The sequence below is a fragment of the Hypanus sabinus genome, chromosome 13 (genome assembly GCF_030144855.1).
Source record: "Hypanus sabinus isolate sHypSab1 chromosome 13, sHypSab1.hap1, whole genome shotgun sequence".
Classification (NCBI taxonomy): Eukaryota; Metazoa; Chordata; class Chondrichthyes; order Myliobatiformes; family Dasyatidae; genus Hypanus; species Hypanus sabinus.
Window position 1 is genome coordinate 53,065,459 of NC_082718.1, and position 22,704 is coordinate 53,088,162.

The 22,704-nt window shown below is 37.8% G+C and overlaps 1 protein-coding gene across 10 annotated transcripts in view; it reads left to right on the forward strand.

Annotated features, from left to right (window-relative positions):
- plekha5 (pleckstrin homology domain containing, family A member 5) overlaps positions 1–22,704 on the forward strand; it is a 300,640-nt gene that overhangs the window by 203,723 nt on the left and 74,213 nt on the right. For 5 of the 10 annotated variants that reach the window (XM_059987628.1, XM_059987625.1, XM_059987626.1 and 2 more), the window contains exons 9-12: positions 195–310; positions 4,109–4,606; positions 15,503–15,971; positions 16,492–16,575. In XM_059987628.1, the coding sequence (XP_059843611.1) occupies positions 195–310; positions 4,109–4,606; positions 15,503–15,971; positions 16,492–16,575 (1,167 nt within the window). Of the gene's footprint in view, positions 1–156; positions 311–4,108; positions 4,607–15,502; positions 15,972–16,491; positions 16,576–22,704 lie in introns of those variants that run through there. The other 5 variants (XM_059987627.1, XM_059987630.1, XM_059987632.1 and 2 more) reach the window with 3 other exon arrangements.

A 22,704-nucleotide genomic window follows, 5' to 3' on the forward strand; every position in this document is an offset into this window, starting at 1 on the left:
ATTTAAGCGTGTGGTGCTAGGAGGTGGTAGGGGTGTAAGACATCTCATTCTAGGCCACTGTCTGTCAGGCCTAACACATTGGACTTGTTTCTATTACCATTTGAAGTACATTTTGTGTTAATTATCCATTGATTTTATTTTTTTTCTCTTTTGCAGGAATCACGCAGTTTAATAACCATTATAATTTTGACCAGGCTGCCCATTCAAACATGCGAACCTATTATTTCTACACGGAAACAGCAAAGGAGATGGAGTCCTGGATGAAGGCCATGATAGAAGCTGCACTTGTCCAGACAGAGCCTGTGAAGAGGTACATGGCTGCTTGCACCTTATCCTCACCATTCCAGCTCCAGCTTCATCTCCTTGTGTATTTCAAACACCATAGTGGGTTGGAACCTCAGATAGTGGTTTAATTTTGCACATGTACTGAGTTGCTTGGATTATAGTTCAGATCTGAAGTTATTACCATTCAACTGCTCTGAGAAAGTTAATATTTATTCATTGATACCTAAAGAACATTTGTTCCTTAGAGAACAATATCAGTGAATTAGTTAAGGAATGAGAACAATGGAAAGTAAAAAATTTGAAGCAATATTACTCTGTACATATTGACAATTTATTCAGATTGAAACACACATCCCAATTACCATCCAAATGAAGAGGACCAAGGATGAATCTGGATTCACAAGGCTGCAATATTAGAAGGGATTGGTTGCTATAAGCTCCACTAAAAAGTCACTTAAGACTCCAGTAGCTGAATGGTAACCAGAATTATTCATTTTTTTAAATCAGAACTAAGAACTGACTTTATTATGGGATGGTGCTTGATTTACTTTGATCTTCTGCATTTTATTTTGATATACTCTGTGGATGAAGAACTGATGTGAGAGAAATGGGTTTCAGTTCAGGAGCCAGTGACACTAGAACTGGGGAATAGAAGTGCTGTTCCAGTGGAGTGGACTTCATTTACATTGCATATAGCTAGTGTCCTTGGAAATTGAATAATTTGGCTGTATGTAATGTTTTAAACAAAATAGCAGGTGATGTTGAGATGGGCGATGGGCATTGGAGAGAAGTTCAGAACCTAGTGAGGGGAAATTTTAAAAGTTAAACAAAAAGGGCAAAGTTGAATCACAGGATAGTAAAATAGGTAATTATCAGCAGAATAATATCAGAGTTCAGCAAAGGAGGACAAGGAAAGAGAAGGTGAATAGAAAAGTAGGCTAGCAAGAAACAGGTAGATTGTAAGAGCTTCAGTGGAAATGTAAAAAGAAATATGTTAACTAAGATTAATGTAAGTCAATTACACAGAGGAAAAAAAATATATTGCAGAGGAAAGAAATGACAATGATCTTAATCAAATATATTGCAGCAGGCAAGAGAAAATCTGCAAATGCTGGAGCTCTGAGAAATCTAAATACAGTTGACTGTACTTTTTTTCCATAGATGTTGCCTGGGCTGCTGGTTCCTCCAGCATTTTGTGTATGTTCTGGCAGGCTTCAAGTTTAGAATAAATAAGGAGCACTGGCACACATATGCGGAATTCTGAGGAGTTGAAGAACATCCTAGAATTTTGAAGGAGCTGGCGAGGAAGAGACTTGATGCATGTTTTACCATCTTCCAAAATTGTAGATTTTCAGAAGTTCCCACAGATTGAAAGAAGCAGATGTAACCCTACTCAATGCAAAAGGAGGGAACGAGTAAACAGGAAACTCGAGGCTAATTAACTTTATGTCAGTGAGTCTGTTATTAAGGCAATAATAACTGGGTACTTGGACGATGTTCCTAAGAACTGGGGAAGGTCAACTCAGATTTATGAAGTGAAAATATTTTTTGGCAAATTTGTTTTTCATTGTTTGAAATTATAATTTGCAAAATAGATTAGGATAAACTAGATGATGTGGTATATCTGAACTTTCAAAAGGTTTCAGGGAAGTATCAGACTATAGATTACTAATCAGAATTAGAATGCATGGTATCAGTCTCAACATACTGATGAAGATTAAGGAGTGTCTAACAGACAGAAAGCACTGGATAAGAATAAATAGATCATTTTATGTTTTGGAGATTGTGACCAGAGAGATGCTGGGGTTCCATATGCTCACCGTGTAATATATACAGGTTTGTGGTTGCTGCAAAGTGGCAGGTGGCAGTGTGTATTGCAAGGAAAATGCAGAGCCTTCGGGGAATATGACTAGATGGGTAAAGACATGATGCATGGAATATATGGAAAAAATTGCAAAGTATAAAACAGAATGTTTAAGCATGTATGCTTAAGTGGAGAGAAACTGAAAAGTATTGACTTCAAAGGGACCTTAGCATCCTCATAAACAAATTACTGGATGCATACATACAGGTTTAACAAGCTATTGTGAAAGCAAATGGCACGTTGATTTGTCATGCTTAAATTGCATGGAATTTTTGTAAGATGGATATAGAATATTGTATGTAAGCCCCTTTGCCCTTCTTTCCCCTTTTCCCTTCCCCCTTCTGCTGATTTGTCATCACATTCTGTATATTTGAAGCAGTGTGTAACATCTGCACAATCTCCAGTTTAATTTGTGTGTATCTATCTACACACACACACACACACACACACACACACACACACACACACACACACACACACACACACACACACACACACACACACACACACACACACACACACACACACACACACACAATCCAACACTTATCATGTTATCTCTTGAGACCAGACCACAAATAACTAAGGCAGCTAAATTATTGATCAGAACAAGAACAGCCTTGAAAGGCTAAACTGTCAAACAGTTAGGTTAGTTCAATTTAGGCATGTTTATTTAATTTATCTTCATTTGAAACATATGTTCTAAGAGTCCTGATGAATATAGTTTAAGGCTCTCTTGTATTTTTGTTTAAAAATAAATATTGTTTGACCTACACACACAAAATGCTGGAGAAACTCAGCAGGCCAGGCAGCATCTAAGAAATGAGTTTTAGCCTGAAACCCTTTGGCAGGATTGGAGAAGAAAAAGCTGAGGAATAGATTTGAAAGGTGGGGGCGGGGTAGAAAGAAACATAAGGTGTTAAGTGAAACTTGAAGGAGGAGGGAATGAAGTAAAGAACTGGGAAATAAATTGGTAAAAAAGACAGAAGGCTATAGAAGAAAGAAAAGGGGGGAGGAGCATCAGAGGAAGGTGATGGGTGGGCAAGGAGATGAGGTGAGATAGGAATGGTGAAGGTTGGGGGCGGGGGACATTACCAGAAGTTCAAGAAATTGATGTTCATGCCATCAGGTTGGAGGTACCCAAATAGAATATAAGGTGTTCTTCTCCAGGAACATTGTTGGCATGAACATTGATTTTTCGAACTTCCAGTAATGTACCCCAGCCTCCTTATCTCCTTGCCCACCCATCACCTCCCTCTGGTTCTCCTCCCCCCCCCCCCCTTCACTTTCTTCCATGGCCTTCACTCTCTTTTACCAATATACTTCCCAGCTCTTTACTTCATCCCATTTCTTCGATGCTGTGTGGCCTGCTGAGTTCCTCCTGCATTTTGTATGTGTTGCTCTGATTTCCAGCATCTGCAGGTTTTCTCTTGTTTGTTATTGTTTGACTTCCCAGGTTTGTGGTGTCTCCTGTGCCCCAATTTTAGAGAACATTTGTATCAGCTTTGTTTGTATGTGTCTTCTTGAGTCAGGAAAAGGTAAAGAATGTATTCTAGGCGCAGAAGCTTTCTCTTTCCATCGAATGGAATTTAAGACATAATAAGCAAGCATTCTGTCTAAATATTGCCTTCCCATTGCTGATTCATTTTGCCTGGAGAGGTTATTCTGTTGAATTTTGTGCATAAGATTCTGAGAGCATAAAATTTAACTTTTTGTTTTCGTTGATGTAAACTCAAGTAATATCAGTGGATGTTTGCAGAAATTTGAGGTAAACATTGCAATAGATTATAATTCAAGATCAGTTACTCTTTAGTGTTATTTAGTCTGAATATTATTGTATGATTTTCTCTGTGATGCTTGCAACTTGGGAAAAGGATGTGCTGCAGAAGATGCAGACTTCAAGATATGTTGCTGACAATACTTATAACCACACTCCTGCTTTCCCCCTTCTACCCACAGGATGGAGAAAGTTGCATCTGAAATTGCACCACGACAAGAGGTTAACCATGTTGCAAACCACAAAATATTAGTGAAGCCTGAACTTAAGAGCAACCAGCAAAATATAGACTCCACTTTGAGTCATAAATCAATAAACAATACAAGCATCACTCATACTGATAAATATGGTTTTGAGCCAGATGGACAGGACCAGCACAAGCCCTTAACTAAGATCAATAGTGTAAAGCTGCATCCTGCAAAATCAGAAACCGAGAATGTTGCATCAAGTACCACCACTGTTCAAATTCTACAATATAAATCTTTGCAAGCAAATAGTTCCAATGAACACAGTCCGATTGGGCCCATTTGTGATCCTGTAGGAAATATGACTTTTGGAAGAGAGAGACTGGTTAGTCAAAATGAAACTGGAAGAGGAATCCAAAGGACTAATTCAATGGTGCAGTTGGAACAGTGGGTGAAAACGCAGAAAGGAAAAGGCCAAGAGGAAGAACCAAGGAGGTATGAAGGATTTCTTTTTCTTTAAAATATGTGATTACATAACATAGATTTTTTTTAAAAATCAAAATCCACGTTTTTGTGTTGTGTACATTTGGTAAAATGATCAGAACCTTTGCTCTTTGACAGATTTTCTGAAGTACGCATGAAACTGAGCAGTCAGAAGATATATGCCTCGCCTTTTGTTTTTGCATTCCACAACAGCAGAAGATAAATAATTGTTTTAAAAAATGCAATTTTGCATGCATTAGTGAAAACTGGAAATAATGCTGATTTTGGTGTAATTACCTTTTATTCAGGGTACATATGTCTAACTTGTAATTAAGCAGTCAGGGAAATTATGATAATTCCAGGTTTGGTTCTTCTGGATTATTGTCACACATTAATAATTTTTGAAACAATGTTACAGTGAAATATCTTGGTGCTGCAATGGAGTATGATGTGCTGAGGTAGTTCCCATTCATTTAAATTCTACCTTACCATGTGGAAGAAAGATTGAAGACTTCTACACCATAATTTTAACAGCTGCTGCAAATGTGATAGTCTTAATGGATTTGATTTGGTTTTTAACTTAAAGGCATTGACTTTGGGAAGTAAGCCCATACACTTCAGGAAAAACTGAATGCTTCTTACATTTGCTTTCACTGAAACTCTGTTCTTTTAATCTGCTATGTTCCAGAGTAAAAGTTGAATGCATTTGTTCAATTTCATGCACCATTTTTTCTTTTAAATAATTAACTGTATCATGGACCATATTGTCCTTCATGCCTTTTTGACTTGGAATGAAGTGTTGTAAGTAGTAATGAGCTAAATGACATTTAAAACCATGGCTAATCATTTAATCCCCATTAGAAATACTTGTCCTATACCATTACTCAAAATAACACTGATTCAGGGCCTTTATATGAGGAGTTGTTATATATCAAGTAAGTTCAGGGGCTGCCCTGGTTGCAAATGACCTGATAAGTGGAAATCCAACAAATACCATTAAACATTATTCTTTTAATTTGATCAAAACTATAAAAATGTATGGGATAATTCACATAATGGTATTTGTTAATGATTCGACTTTGTACATATTCCATTAGTTTTATTATAGTTTGTGTTTGGGTATTTGGCCTCTATCCTGGAGATTGCAAATCAATTAGATAGTTCCTGCTGGGGAAAAAAGTGGTTAAATACCTTTTTCATCTTTTTGTACAACAATGTGTGTAAACAACAGTTGCAATGTGCGCACAATTCTTTATTAGCAAACTCTTATATTGATGAGATCTCTTTAAAACATTCTACTTATAGTGTAGTTTGTAACTTCGAGGGGAAATATATCAAAACTTGTACTGGCTCTTCTCTAGTGATCATATCCTGACCTATTTCCAATCTATATCTCTCAACCCCTTCCAATACCAAGGTGTTAAGGATTCCTGTGATGGCTCTGGATATATCTGCTTTTCTATGCCTAATCTGCTCAGAGGATGGAAATTCCTGTGCATAAAATCAGTTCAGAAATGCCAAACTGCCATTCCTGAATTAGCAAGTAATTGACCTATTGGAAAATTACTATACCAGTAAAGTCTCCAGTGAATTCAACTTACTGTACTTTTGCAGTATTCATTTAAGTTCTTTTTGAAATCATTTGAGCTTGCAAATGAGGAAAAAACATGATTCAGTCCAAATGTACAAAATTTAGAATTAAGGTTGGAAATGGAACCTAATAAATCATGAATGAAGTTGGAGGCTTTGGAGTTACTAGCGGTGAATAGAGCAGGTGCACCAGTACCTTTGTTTCTCTTTGCAGCAAATGAAGTGTCCAATTGTAGGAATGATTGTTTGACTGGAAGTTTAATGATAGTCAAGGATCACACAAGAGGCCTTGTCTGAATATATGTCGTTCAGATAGGGGACTGCGCTACATGCATAGATAATTGACCTCCCATGATTTTGTATATAGAATATAATAATCAAACAAAGTCTTCAGCTGAAATAAAGGAGAAAGAGTATAGTTACTTTGTCCAAGGTCATAGCTGAAAATCAGTCATCGCTTTAAAGTTATTCTTTATGTTTTATATTTACTTTAAATTTCATTGCTTACCATTAATATAGAAACTGTACATGTCAGCCTTGCAGTACAAATAGGAACAACATTTCAAACAATTAAATTGCCTTATTGTGTGCTAGTTAAAGCAGCAGCTATACCAAGGACTGCTTAAATATTCAATCCTTTTGCACTCTTGACTTGTGTTTCATTGTTTTTGATACACATGCATGAGCATTAAAATTTGTTCATTATTAATTCCAATTGTCAATCTTGGTAAGACTTTATATCCAGGGATTCTTAATTCAGCATTGTGATAAATAATATTCTCTTTCTGACTACATTCTTAGTGTTTTCCAACAAACCATTGTAGTATAGAAAACAGATTCAGTTTATGTTGGTGCATGGCAGTACCACAGTGTAACTGGTTCATCTGCAGTCAGTCAAATACTGAATAGATAGTCAATAATAGAACATTGTTTGCATTTAATTTGACATTTATGTCTATCGCATCTATGTCGTGCACCATTACTATGATACATTTTATAACTATGTCTTCTATATGGAAAAGTACAATGTTAAGAAAAAATAGTGAGAGCCTAGTGAGAATAGTCCCACCAACCAGAATATGCACTCTTTTCATTGCTACCATCAGAGAGGAAGTAAAGGAGCCTGAAGACACATACTTAACCTTTTAGAAAAAGCTTCTTCCACTTTGCCATCAGATTTCTGAATATGCAATTCCATGAGTACTTCCTCGCTATTTTGTTTTTTTTTTGCAGTACTTATTTAATTTTGTATTTCATTCCTGTTAAAATTTGTAGCATTTTTTGTATTGCAGTGTACTACTGCCACAAAACAACAAACTCTGATTCTATTGCAATCACTTTCACTTGTTCCATTACCCACTATGAAAGTAAAGTTACTGGGCAAAATTTATTTTGAAAATAGAACCAAGTAGGGAAGGGATCTGGATATGGTGAGGTTGAATGTTAAATGTAAATTCATCTCTGTTCAAATTTGAATGGGTTGCCTATACAATGGGGTAAATGAACTGTGTCTAAATAATTGGAGCATGTGGTGTTGTAGAGCATTGGAATTTATTCTGTAAATGTGTTTGCTTATTTTACAATAAGAATAGAAAATGCAGGTAAATTTCACTTAAATTTCACTGGAGGAGGATTCCTATAATGGCATTGTATTTCCACAGTCATGAGTTAGTCAAAGTAGTCACAGCTTCTAAATCATTCATGATTAGGTCTGGCATTGATTGACAAGGATGGAATCTTGTATTTCCATTCCAAACTGATTCATTCAGGTAATGATACCATTACACCAACTTAATTTTGCATTAATAGTTATCCTGGACAGCTAACTAATGTCTACCTAATCAAGTCAGATAGAAATTCTAGTTTATGTGTAGAATTCTCTTTCATAGGCTTGTATGTTCTGCAGAGATATTGAATTTACCATTCTACTCTGAATAAATGTATCTTGAAATAGATAAATCTGTGAAATTAAACTTTATTAGGTTATAGCAACTTGGTAAATTGGATTATTATTGTCACATATACTGAGGTACAGTGAAAGGTTTGTCTTGCATATTCACACAGATCAATTCATTACAATAGTGCATTCAGTTAGAACATGGTAAAACAATAACAGTGCAGAATGAAGTGCTATAGTTACACAGAAAGTGTAAATAGGCAATAAGGTGCAAGGCCATAACGAGTAAATTGTGAAGTCAATAGTTCTTATAGTACTAGGGAATCGATTCAATAGTATCTTAGCATACTGAAGATCATTTAGTAGTCTTATAACAGCGGAATAGAGGCTGTCTTTGAGCCTGCTGGTGCATGCTTTCAGGTTTTTTTTTATCTTCTGCTGATGGGAGGGGAGAAGAGAGAATGTACGGGATGATAGGGGTCCTTGATTGTGCTGGCTGCTTTATTGAGGTAAAGAGAATTGAAGATAGAGTCCACAGAGGGGAAAATAGTTTCTTTGATGTGCTGAGCTGTGTCCACAACTCTGCAGTTTCTTGTAATAATGGGCAGATCAGTTGCTATACCAAGCTGTAAATGTATCTGGATAAAATTGCTTTCTATGATGCATCAGTAAAAATTGGTGAAGGTCAGAGGACTCGTGCCAAATTTCTGCGGCCTCCTGAGGAAGTCGAGGTGGTATGCTTTTTTGGCTGTGGTGCCAATGTGATTGGACCATGAAAGACTGTTAGGTATGTGGAGTCCTAATAACCCTTATCAACCTCAGCACCGTTGATGTAAACTGTAGCTTGTGCATTCCCCCTTCCTGAAGACAATGACCAGCCCTTTTTCTGACACTGGGGGAAAGGTGGTTGTGTGACAGCACGTCACTAGGCCTGTGTGTGCTCATTATCTCCTGTACTCATCCTTGTTTCAGATATGGCCACTGTGGTAGTATCATCTGCATATTCATAGATGGAGTTGAAACAGATTCTGTTGTGAATGTACAGAGAGCAGTGTAGGGGGATGAGGACTCAACCTTGTTTTGCACTAGTGTTTAGAGCTCCTCATGACAGGTGTTGCTGCATATCCTTACTGATGTGGTCTGTTGATAGAAAGTAGAGGACCCAAAAGCAGAGGGAGGTGCTGTCTCCCAGTCTGTGAGTCTGAAGATGAGTTTGCTTGGAATTACAATACTGAAGATGGGCCTGTAAACAATAAACAATAATGTTAACATTTTATCTTAACTGTACTGATGTTCCAGAGTTTAGGCTCAGGGAGATAGCTTTTGCTGTAGGTGAATTGCAGTGGGTTAAGGTTAACTGGGAGGCTGTAGTTAATGTATGCCATTACCAGCCTCTCATAGCACTTTATGATGTTGGATGTCAGAGCCACTAAGACATTGACATTAAGGTCTGTTTACCTGGTTTTTCTTAAGTACCAGTATGATGGTGCTTAAAGCAGTTAGGAGCCTCAGAATAAAGCAGAAAGAGAGAAAAAAAAAGTCTGCCGATTCCTATGTGTAGGACCTAAGGATACAGCTAATAATTCCATCTGGGCCAGTTGTTTTCCCCGGGCTCACTGTCTGGAAGGCTGAGCTTACATCTGCAATAATGACTGGGTTCAGGTGCATTGGAGGCTGTCGGGATGGGTGGGGACATTCCAATCCCCTTGTGTTCAAAACTGTACGTACAATATGTTAAGATCATTGGGATGGGATGTGCTGTTCTTGGTGATGCTGCCTGACTTGGGTGTATAGTCTCTCATAGTATGTAAGCTCTGGTGGGCAGTCTGTGACGAGATTTTGAACTGTTATTATCTCTTGGCATGCCTGATAACTTTATGGAGGTCGTATCTCAATTTCTTGTAAAGGTCAGGGTTATTTGATTTGAACGCTGCAGTCCTAGACTTCAAAAAGGAGTGGATCTCTCAGTTCATCCATAGTTCCTATTTTGAAAACACCTGGACTGACCCCTTTGGTTGCATAAGCCTCAGTACTTTTGCTAATGAAGTCCATGATGGTGGTGACATACTCATCTAGGCTGTCAGTTGAGTCTTTGATCATGAACCCTTCTACTGATTCAAAGTAGTTGTTTAGAAGATCATGTGCTTCTTCAGATTAACACTGTATGCCTTTCAGTACTGATCCTCCTGTTTCAGCTTCTGTTTGTATGCAGGGAGAAGGAGCACAGCCTGGCAGCTGATTTGCGTGGGGGGCTCAAAGGCATATTTGGTTGTGCAGCAATGGTTAATAGTGTTTGGGACCCTGGTGGACAGGAGACACACTGGCAGTGGTAACACACTCTTGAAGTTGGCCTTGTTGAAATCACCAGCAATGATGAAGATGGCCTGAGAGAATCCGAATATCTCTTGGTATTTTTAGATTATTGTCACTAGCAATAAAGTGAAATGTGTTGTCAAATGTCTAAGCATGTCAAATTGATGCTTAGTCAAATTGTATTTACTGGCATCTTCCTGATAGTTGAGACTCTTAGCTCTAACAAGGCAGATTCAGCAGCCTGAGAAGAATGAGGGCAGCCTGGGGCCAATCAGACTAATGAAGACCAACTTCAGCTGAATTATTTAAAATGTGCAGTTTCATTAAATCATCTACTTTCACCTATTTGTGCGTAAATATGAGAAGATCAGAGAAATAGAAAGAACTGCTCAATGTGCAAGTTCCAGCTTGAATTAATGATACTGCTTTCAAGCACAATTAACATTTTTTTTGTGCTGTGTCTTCCGGATGCTGCATGTCCCCAGTTCAGCAGTTTATAAATTGTGGGACATTAGTGATTTGTTCTGTGAGAAATTCCCTACTACACCCATTCTGGTTGTAATTGTTGAGTACAGCTAAGTTGTAATATTTAGTGCTGTTCATTAAAAACTAAAATAATTAGAAATGAGTTACAGTGCAGAGAAGGAGGTGTCTTGTTGTTGGAAAAAACTTGTTAGAAGAGTAAGGTGGTGTCTATCTGAAATGATCTATGTCATTTCAGTATTTTGCACTATTCCATTTGTCACAGATGGAATAGTCCATTTGCCAATCCATCTTACTTTTGTCTTATTTCTCTTCTTGTGATACAGATTGAGGCCAGTTTGTTATTCAAGTCTATATCAGACCTCAGGATGTACCCAAGTCTCAGAATATTCCCATTCCCCTACACATTTCCCTTCATCAATTCTCACATGCTCATTAACTCTTGCTACCTGTGACTATCCACCTACAGAAGAACTACTTTGCTAGCAAGCCTTAAGGATGTGGGAGGGAACCCACATAAATAGCACTCAAGGTCATAATCAAACCTGGGTCACTGGAAATGTGTATAGTAGGACCACTAATTACCTCACCACTCTGCAAACCATTGTTGAAATAAAAGCAGAAAGTGCTGAAAACATTTTAATGGGAATATAAACAATATTTTAGGACAATGACTTTCCCCAGAGTAAAGCCCACCCCCAGTTACTAACTCAGTTGCTTTACAACGTTGAAATTCAAAAACAGTAGTTGGCTTGAGGAATAGAAGCAGGTGGAGGATTAATGACCCCCTGAGGCTGCTCCACCATTTGGTACCCGTTGTCTAATTCTATCAATGTCAGCCTTGTGTATATGGAATCACTAAGTATACGTCTCCTCCAAATAGTTATTTCTCTCTGAAGACAAAAAATCTCAACTTAATAACTTGAATTCTAAGACTGATAAGTGTATTCCCATTCCCTGATTTCTTTCCTTTTATCCTTTAGCTACTTAATTATGTTCTCTTCAATCCTTATTTTGCACCATGCAGCAACTTACCATTGAAAATCCAAAGGCATTCTACCCACTGATACAAATTATCATGTTCCCACCTGCAACCTAGGAAGATAAGTTTGGCAAATGTCATTTTTCTTTTACAAACAAGAGAAAATCAAATCTGCAGATACTAGAAATCTGAGCAGCGACTGGAAAAAAGTATGGTGGTCTTTTCGGCCGAAACCCTTTGGCAGGACTGGAGGAATAAAAGCTGAGGAGTAGATTTAAAAGGTGGAGGAAGGGGAGAAAGAAACACAATGTGATAGGTGAAACCTGAAGGGGAGGGATGAAGTAAAGAGCTGGGAAGTTGTTTGGTGAAGGAGATCGAAGACCTTGAAAGAAAGAAAAGGAGGGAGGAGCACTAGAGGGAGGTGATGGGTGGGCAAAGAGATAAGGTGAGAGAGGGAAATGGGAATGGGAAATGGTGTAGGAGAGGGGGGGGGGGGGCGGGGTGAGAGGCATGACCGGAAGTTTGAGAAATCGATGTTCATGCCATCAGGCTGGGGGCTACCCAAACGGAATATAAGGTGTTGTGCCTCTAACCTAAATGTGGCCTTATCGAGACTGTGGCGGAGGCCATGGATGGACGTACCGGAATGGGAATGGAAAGTGGAATTAGAATGGATGGCCACTGGAAGATCCTGCTTTTTCTGGCAGACAGAGTGAAGGTACTCGGTAAAGCGGTCTCTCAATGTACATCGGATTTCACTGATATACAGGAGGCCACACTGAGAGCACCGGATGCAGTTGATGACCCAAACAGACTGACAGGTGAAGTGTCACCTCAGCTGGAAGGACTGTTTAGGGCCCTGAATAATAGTGAGGGAGGAGGTGTAGGGGCAGTTGTATCACTTTCTCCACTTGCAAGGATAAGTGCTAGGAAGGAGATCAGTGGGTGGGATGAATGGACAAGGGAGTTGCATAAGGAGTGATCCCTGTGAAAAGCAAAAAGTGGGGGGGGGGGGGGTGGAGGGAAAGATGTGCTTATTGGTGGGATCCTGTTGAAGATGGTGGAGGTTTTGGAGAATTATGTGTTGGAGGCTGGTAGGTGAGGACAAGAGGAACCCTATCCCCAGTAGTGTGGCAGGAGGATGGGGTAAGAATAGACATGCATGAAATCGAAGAGATGTGGTTGGGGGTAGGGTTGATGGTGAAGGAAGGGAAGTCCCTTTCTTTGAAAAAGGAGGACATCTTGAGAAAAGCCTCATCCTGAGAGCAGATGCAGTGGAGACAGATGAATTGAGAGAAGGGGATGGTGTTTTCACAAGTAATAGGGTGGGAAGAGGTATAGTCCAGGTAGCTGTGAGAGTCCATGGGTGTTGTGAGGAGGCCACACTTAGGTTAGTGGAGCAACACCTTATATTTTGTTTGGGTAGCTTGGGTGGATTCCTGCCATTCATAGGAAAGCAATGAACATTTTGCTGTAGTTTTCAAATTCTTACATGTGCGAGCAAGCTTTTTCTTGTTTAGCAAGCATCAAGAATAGAAATAGTTTCATTTCAGTTGAAGGTGAAATCCATGTGTGCTAATCTCATTCAACTCCAAATTGAGGAATTTATTATGTTTGTGAATTTTTGAATTGTGAATTTTTAAAATTTATGAAAAGGAAAGAAAGAGATTAATTTCAAGAAATGTTAGCTAAGCTTAACTATCTGTTTTTATTTAAGAAAAGTTGGCTGAAAATTCATTCTCTACTCAAAAGAGCATTGACAATTATTTTTGGATTATAATATCTACAACTTACTGATTATGCTAATATACCGTGAGCTATAGATATTATAATTTTTGTGCTGGAGCTTCCTGAGACCTGAAAATTATTCCAGGGTTCATCCAAAGCTGAGAAAAGCTGTTGTAAACATTTGCTGTTAGGCTGAGCCTTTTTTCTTTGCCTTGAATAACAATGAAACACTTGCAACATTTCAATCTGTTTGGTGTGCTCCAGAAGCTAGACATGTTAGAAAATTATCACTAGTGCTTGGGATGAATGTAGTTAGGTTCAAAGCATATGAATAAACAATCTTGGTATAGGTTCAGAGTTCAAAGTAGATTTATTATTAAGGTACATACAGCACCTATAAAAAGTATTCACCCCCTGGAAAGTTCTGTTTTATATTATTGTATCATAGTGAATTTAATTTGGCTTTTTTGACACTGATCAACTGAAAAAGACTTTTTCGTGTCAAAGTGAAAACAAATCTCTACAAAATTATCTAAATTATTTACAAATATAAAACACAAAATGATTGATTAAGTATGCACCTCCTTCTAGTCAATATTTAGTAGATGCACCTTTGGCAGCAATTGCAGCCTTGAGTCTGTGTGGATAGGTCTCTATCAGCTGTGCACATCTGCACACTCTTTTTTAGAAAACTGCTCAAGCTCTCATCAGATTGTATGGGGATCATGAGTGAACATCCCTTTTCAAGTCCAACCACAAATTCTCAATTAGATTGAGGTCTGGACTCTGACTTGGCTACTCCAGGACATTAACTTTGTTGTTTTTAAGCCATTCCTGTGTAGCTTTATGCTTGGGGTCATTGTCTTACTGGAAAACAAATCTTCTCCCAAGTCACAGTTCTCTTGCAGAATGCATCAGGGTTTCCTCCAGGATTTCACTGTATTTTGTTGCATTCATTTTACCCTCTACCTTCACAAGCCTTTCAGGGCCTGCTGCAATGAAGCATCCCTACAGCAGGAGGCAGCCACCATCATGTATCAAGGTAGGGATGGTGTACTGCAAGGAATATTCTGTGACTTCTAAATTGTCTTGTATCCATCTCCTGACTTTTGCTTTTCAATAATCTTTTTCTGGAGTTGCTTGGAGTGTTCTTTTGTCTTCATGGTGTAGTTTTTGCCAGGATACTGACTCACCAGCAGTTGGACCATCCAGATACAGGTGTATTTTTATACAATCAATTGAAACACCTTGACTGCACACAGGTCTCCAAAACAGATCTCTATTTAACTAATTATATAACTTCTAAAACCAATTGGATGCACCTGTGATGATTTGGTGTGTCATATTAAAGGAGGATGAATACTTAATGCAATCAATTATTTTGTGTTTTATATCCGTAATTAGTTCAGATCACTTTGTAGGGATTTGTTTTCATTTTGAATCAAAAGAGTCCTTTTCTGGTGATTAGTGTCAAAAAAGCCAAATTAGCTCCCCTGTGATACTGTGATTCAATGTTGTAAAGCAATAAAACATGAAAACTGCTGGGGGGGGGGGGAGGGGGAGTGAACACTTTTTATAGGCACTGTATATGTCACTATATTCATTTTCTTGTGGGCTTTCACAGTAGAACACAGTGAAATACAATAGAATCAATGACACAAGTCTCAGAACTGCTCCACTATTTAATCAGGTCATGGCTGATCAGACTGTAATCTCATCTCTGGATTTCCATCTACCCAAAAAGATTCTTTATCCTTTTCTGAGGAAGAACTTGTTCTGAGGAAGAACCCTGAGATCTCTTGTGAAAAATTTAATAGCAACGCTTCCAACAAATTATGTTAAAGTGCTTTATGACATTGGGGATATCAATAGAACAGTTTAAAGCTGATTAAATAAATTTCTGTTTCTTTGATAGTGTCACCTGTTATCAGACATTACCAAGAAACTTGCCAAGTTATCGGACTCAGACCATGCCCTGTTACAGAACATTGCCTCGTCATAGCAGCACAAGAGCTGACAGTGTCTGCACAATGATGCCTTCTGCCTACGACAGAGTAATTCGAGCACCTTCGTCACAAGAAAAGCGGAAGTCAATGCGAGATGATACCATGTGGCAGCTATATGAATGGCAGCAGCGACAAGTTTATAATAAACATGGAACATTAAGCAGACATGGTGCTCCTCTCACTATGGTGAATCTAGTTGACCAATCACGCTCGATTCCTCCATCACCTTCCCATGGCTCACTGGCTCCGTATCAGGTATACTCTCCCCTAAGATCCTACAACATGGAATCCAGATTGGAGCTTTCGCCACCTGTTTTAAGAGGGGACATGACAATTGATTCCATTAAGTCTCGGCGTTATAGAACACCTGTTAACAGGGTAAATCAGTTTGTTGATTCTTGCCATTCATTCTGAAACACCATTCTCAAAGTTGAGATTTAGTGCTGCTAATAGTTTACTTCTGTTTTACTACATAGGATACAGCCATATTCCTTGATTCCAAGAAAAACTGTTTGCATAATTGTCTTTTGATAAGTGGAAATCATGTTGGTAAAATTTCATGTGGCTGCTGACATTTCTTTGGAATGGTGCAAATATTTGTTTTCAAGTTGGAAATACTTCAGGTTCTGTTTAACTTGTTACACAAGAGTTACTTATTTTATTAAACAATAACACATAGAAGATTGGAAAATATAACAGAACAATCAATATTTGAAGTATTAAAAGGAGAATGTGCACATACACTATGAAACTTTGGTAAGGGATTGGGTGCCGGCTGACTACTTATCCTCTTGGGTTGTAGCTCCTGTGTTTCCAGTGGGTTTCATATTTATAATGAAGGCAATGGTGGTCAAATGATTACTGACATAAATTTCTATCTCCATTCTACACTTTCCAGATTAACTGTCCACCTGAAAGAAAGTCAATGCCGGCTGGTTTACCTGTACAGACTCTCACAGCTGAGAACTTGCAAGGGAAAACGGTGAGTCATACGAGAGTTTTATAAATATAGGTACACTTTAAGTTTGTTAACTAGGCTCGTAATCTTCTTGTAGTTTGCCAGTTAGCCATCTCTTTCTTAGGTTTGTTTTAGCATTTATGATTCTCAGTTGAAAATTGCCACTATAAGACTTGATGAAGAATTGTTAATCCACCCTCTTTTAATGAGGCATCTATTATTCTTTTATTAAAAAAGGGTAAAGACCCAACAGAGTGTTCCTCGTATAGGCCGATTTCTTTGCTTAATGTTGATGTTAAAATCTTGGCCAAAGTTTTGGCTTATAGATTAGAAACTGTTATTCCCTCTATTATTTCTGATGATCAAACTGGTTTTATTAAAAAACGTCTTCCTTTTTTTAATATTCGGCGTTTATTTAACATTTTATATTCACCTTCAATTAGGATTCCTGAATGTGTTATTTCCCTTGATGCGGAGAAAGCATTTGATTGTATAGAGTGGAACTACCTTTTTGCAGTTTCAGAAAAATTTGACTTCGATCAAAGTTTTATCTCTTGGATCAAATTGCTGTATCTGTGTCCTACTGCCTTTGTTTTGACTAATTTTCAGAAATCCCAGTTATTTAACCTCAAACGTGGCACCCGTCAGGAATGCCCTTTAAGTCCCTTTCTCTTTGATTTAACCATATAACAATCAGTCTGTGCCGAACTCTTAATCTCACCTAGTCCCACCTACCCGCACTCAGCCCATAACCCTCCACTCCTTTCCTGTCCATATACCTATCCAATTTTACCTTAAATGACACAACTGAACTGGCCTCTACTACTTCTACAGGAAGCTCATTCCACACAGCTATCACTCTCTGAGTAAAGAAATACCCCCTCGTGTTTCCCTTAAACTTTTGCCCCCTAACTCTCAAATCACGTCCTCTCGTTTGAATCTCCCCTACTCTCAATGGAAACAGCCTATTCACGTCAACTCTATCTATCCCTCTCAAAATTTTAAATACCTCGATCAAATCCCCCCTCAACCTTCTACGCTCCAATGAATAGAGACCTAACTTGTTCAACCTTTCTCTGTAACTTAAGTGCTGAAACCCAGATAACATCCTAATAAATTGGCTATAGAATCTTCGGCGATAGCATTTCGAAGCTGTCCTGAATTGACCGGGATTTGGAGGGGGGGTGTTGAGCATAAAGTTTCTCTTTATGCTGATGACTTACTACTTTTTCTTTCAAATCCGTCTACATCCTTACCTCCAATGTTCTCATTTCTTGATCAGCTTAGCCAGTTTTCTGGCTATAAACTTAATTTACATAAGAGTGAACTTTTCCCAATTAATAAAGAAGCACAAGAATTAACATTTCATGACCTCACTTTTAAAGTAGTTCATAATCAATTTACTTATCTTGGGATTACAGTCACAAGGAAGTTTAAAGATCTTTTTCGTGAAAATTTTGCCAATCTTTTATATACTACAAAACAGAGTCTGTCACAATGGTCACCTCTATCTATGTCTTTGGTAGGTCATATTAATGTTGTTAAAATGTATGTTCTCCCTAAATTTTTACATTTATTTCAATCAATCCCAATTTTTATTCCTAAATCTTTTTTTGATTCCTTAGACTCTATTATTTTGTCATATCTGTGGAAGAATAAGCGTTCTAGAATTAATAAAGTTTATCTCCAAAAATCTAAAAAAGAGGGTGGCATGGCCTTACCTAGTTTTCGTTTATATTATTGGGCAACCAATATACGTTGTGCTACCTTTTGGTCTTTTTTCCATGGCCAACCCGAGTGCCCTAATTGGGTGGCAATGGAGTTGAGTTCCACTAAGGATTTATCTATTTCTGCACTTCTTGGCTCTGTACTCCCCAGTCGTATGTCCAAATTAATTGTTAATCCTCTTGTTAGACACACTTTGCGAATATGGGCTCAGTTTAGGAAATTTTATGGTTTCTATGGTTTTTCCTTTTCTAGCCCTATCTTACATAATCACCTTTTTTTTACCTACTATGCATGATTCAACATTACATGATTGGTATAAGAAGGGCATTAGACAATTTGAAGATCTTTTTATTGATAATCGCTTCGCATCTTTTCAACAGCTCTCTGCTAAATTCAATCTGCCTAATGCTCATTTTTTTTAGATATCTCCAAATTAGACACTTTATTAATCCTTTAATTCCTAACTTCCCTGAAATGCCTGAGAAAAATGTTATGGATTTATTTCTTTCTATTAATCCACTGGGTAAAGGTTTAATATCATTTATTCGTGATAAATTAGCATTCTTACAGCGTATCCCTGTGGATAAAATTAGAATGGCTTGGGAGCATGATTTAAATATCTCTTTATCTGATGAGACTTGGGACTCGATTCTCAAATCGGTTAATTCAACCTCTCTTTGTGCTCGCCATTGCCTTTTACAGTTTAAGATTGTTCATAGAGCCCATATGTCTAAGTCAAAATTATCTCGATTTTACCCTAATATTAATCCTCTTTGTGATAAATGCAAAAGGGGTGAGGCTTCTCTTATTCATATGTACTGGTTCTGTCCTAGCTTGGAGAAATTTTGGAAAGATTTCTTCATAACATCTTATATTCTGAATCACCACTTAGAACCTAACTCTTTAATTGCTTTGTTTGGTTTTTTGGGTGAGACAGATTTACGTTTGAGTTCGACTAAATATCGAATATTATCTTTTGCTTCTCTCCTGGCTAGATGTTTAATCCTCCTTAGATGGAGAGATGTTGCTCCGTCCACGCATGCTCAATGGCTTAATGATATTATGTCCTGCTTAGACCTTGAAAAAATTCATTATTCAGTTCTTAATTCGGATATAAAGTTCCATAAGGTCTGGGGACCTTTTATTGGGTACTTTCATAACCTTCCTCTTAACTAAGGTTTTTTTTTTTTGGTCCCTTGCTTTCAGCTCTTTTTTTTGGTAGTAGGCATTATTATCTTCTGTTTTTAAGTGTATTTACAGTTTTGGGGGTTTGATTGTCCTGATTTATATTCTCTATATTGTGTTGTGGTTGGTCTGGAGTTTTTTTTTGTGTTGTGAGGCTTGGGCAGGATACTAATTTTACATGTCTTCAATTTGGGTGCTTTCTCAATTATCTTTTTTGTATTACATTATTGTATGTTTATTTTTGCACTGTATTAATTTTCTTCATTTTGATTTGAGGTTTTTTTTTCTATCTAGCGATGTAGAAAATGCATAAAAAACTAATTAAAAAAAAGAATTGTTAATAAAAGATAGAGAAAATTTCAAAAAAAACCTTGTTTTATCAAGGTGCAAAATTCATTGTGACTAATTGCTAAAAATTCTGATTCAATGCATTAAGATTAGTTCTGCCTTTCGTAAGAACATGAAATATGCAAACAATAGTAGTCTATTCAGACCATTGAATCTGCTCCACCATTCAATCATTGCTGATTTTCAGTTTTCAACGTGATCTAAGTTGATTGTTAATGATTGGCTTGTACTAATCTTGTGGTACCACAGACCAATATCAAACATGTCTCCACACTCTCCTGACCTCAGATTTTAAAGTTATTCATGTTCCCTCCCTTTTAAACCCCTTTCCTTAAAGTTGCTGCCCTTAGCCATGTTATCACTGGGCAGCTATGTACTCACATTTCCCCTGTGGTTCTGCAGTCACTCTCACACCTGGGCACAGACTTTACTTGCTTTCAAGCTGAGGCAATTTGCTGTCATCATATTTGGAGCAATCAGTCTCCACAACAGGTGAAAAGATTTCCAAGATAAAGAAAGAGAAGAAAAGGAAAGTATTTGAACTGTGAAGTAAGCTGAAGTTAAAGTAAATGAGAGGATCATGAAGTAAATAAGGGAGGACATGAAAATAAACGCCATTGGGTTCTGCTTTCATGTGCCAGCTGCTCATCCTAGTATTGAAAGTTGACCCTTCTCCCAACTTTCTCTATTCTGAGCTCTTTTCTTAAACCACTCTCCCTACAATCTTCAATCATATTGTTATCAAGAAACTGTGGAAGTATGGATTTGTCAGTGATTGTCTTGGTCCAAATATCTTCATCTGCTGCTTCCCTCCTTGCTCCGTCTACCATATAAAGCTTTCAGTAAGAATCATTCCTGTTTTGTTCCTACAATTTAAATTCTCTTGAACTGAACTTATTCTCTTCACACTTACCTTGTTCTAAAAGCCTACGTAACTTTCCAACCTACCGCTATTATATTTGTTATTATCAATAGCTCTCTTCCTACATATATTTCCATTTGACTGGTGTCATCTTTGCTCCTTCTGATCCTGGCAAGTGTTTAGTTAATCACCAGTTTTCTCACCCACTGCTTTAATGTACTGTGTTCTCCAAAAATACTTGGTCTTCATTCCTGAACCACTCCAATTAAGTTTCCATAATTCCAACAGTCTCTTTTCAAATCCACAGAGTGCTGTCTCTGTGAATTGTCCAACTTAGCCTATCCATCCTTGTCTTTCTCAATTGTTTCACAGATTTTGATATGGTTAACTATGTCTTTCTCCTCAGCCATCTTCTTTCAGACATCCACTTCAGTAGTACTGTCCAATTATTTTCTGATTGTCTAGCTCTCACCAGAAAGTCACCTCAGTAGCATCACTGTCTGCCAGATGCCAGCACATCTGGTATCTCCAATGTATTATCCTTTGGGCCACATTTACTAATGCTCAACGATTTCTGTTTATGCATTGTTCTGTTTGTTGATGTATATTTTCCCTTTATAATTTATTTTTCGTACACTTTTCTTTGGATGGTGCTATTGTCTGATAACAGGAGACACTATCAAAGAAACAAATTTCTTTAATCAGCTTTAAACTGTTCTATTGATATCCCCAATGTCAGATCGACTTCAGCATTAAAGATGAACAATTTTATTTGGTTTACTGTTTAAGAGTTGAGGAACTGATCTTTTGTTTTGGTCTTCAAGGTATGTTGCATGTATGTCACTCTAACTTTAATGGCGAACAAGTTTTTGGAAGAACCGTTAAGGAACAACTGAATCAGTATTTCCAAAGGCACTGCTTAGCCTACTACAAATGCCATGGATAGGTTTAACAAAAGGTTGTGTCCAATTATTGTTTATGAGGGGAGATACAGGGTTACGTTAAGCTTTATCAAAGCTGATGACAAATTTTTTCGTGGCTGAAAGTAAAACCCCAGTATATCCAAGCAACAGTATGTTGCATTGGAATATAAGTTGACCCGGGGGGTGGAGTTTCAAGATGGCGACGTAGACATCTGCCTTTTAGGCACTCTTCATTTTTTAAGCTATAATCACCCTTTAATCAAATCTTTTCGTACTTAATTACATCAGTTGATATTTACGATTTATTTCTCTTTTTAAAAATAACACTGGATTTAATTTTTTCAAACTTAAAATGTCTGTACCTAAGAAATCGTCAAAAGACCCTATATCTCTCGATGCAATCTCCAGTCTTCTGGATACTAAACTTGCAAGTCTGGAAAACAAACTTACTGCGAAAATGTCGGAGCTTGAAGAAGTCGTTAAATCATTTGATATCAAGCTTCAATCGCAGGCAGCAGATATTGAACGCCATGAAGAAAAGTTTGTGGCTCTTGACAAGATAATTTGTGAAAAAATACGTACAATCGAAACTTTGGAGGAGAAGGTACGGTCGACCGCTAAAATAGTGGAGCAGTATAAGTTTAAAATCACCAATCTTGAAAACCGGTCACACAGACAGAATTTGCGTATTATTGGATTTCCCGAAAATGTCGAGACTGGTGACTTAACTGAATATTTCTCTAATTTATTGTGGGAAATTTTTGGCGAGGACGCTTTGCGGGTTAAACCTACTATTGATCGTGCCCACAGAGTTTTGAGATTTTCGGCTGCGAAAGACAAGCCACGAGCTGAGATTGTCCGTCTCCATTATCCTCGGGAGAAAGAGCTTTTAATTCGATTAGCTCGTCAGAAAGGTATGATTTCTCACAGAAGCAACAACTTTTGTATTGTGGAGGACTATTCATTCGAGGTAATGAGGGAGAGAATTGCTTTTAAACCGGTGATGGCGGAGGTTCATTCGATTGGACTTAAACAAGCTTTAAGATATCCAGCGAATCTCAGAATTACGTTGAGCGACAACAGTCAGCGTTTCTTTAATACTCCGGA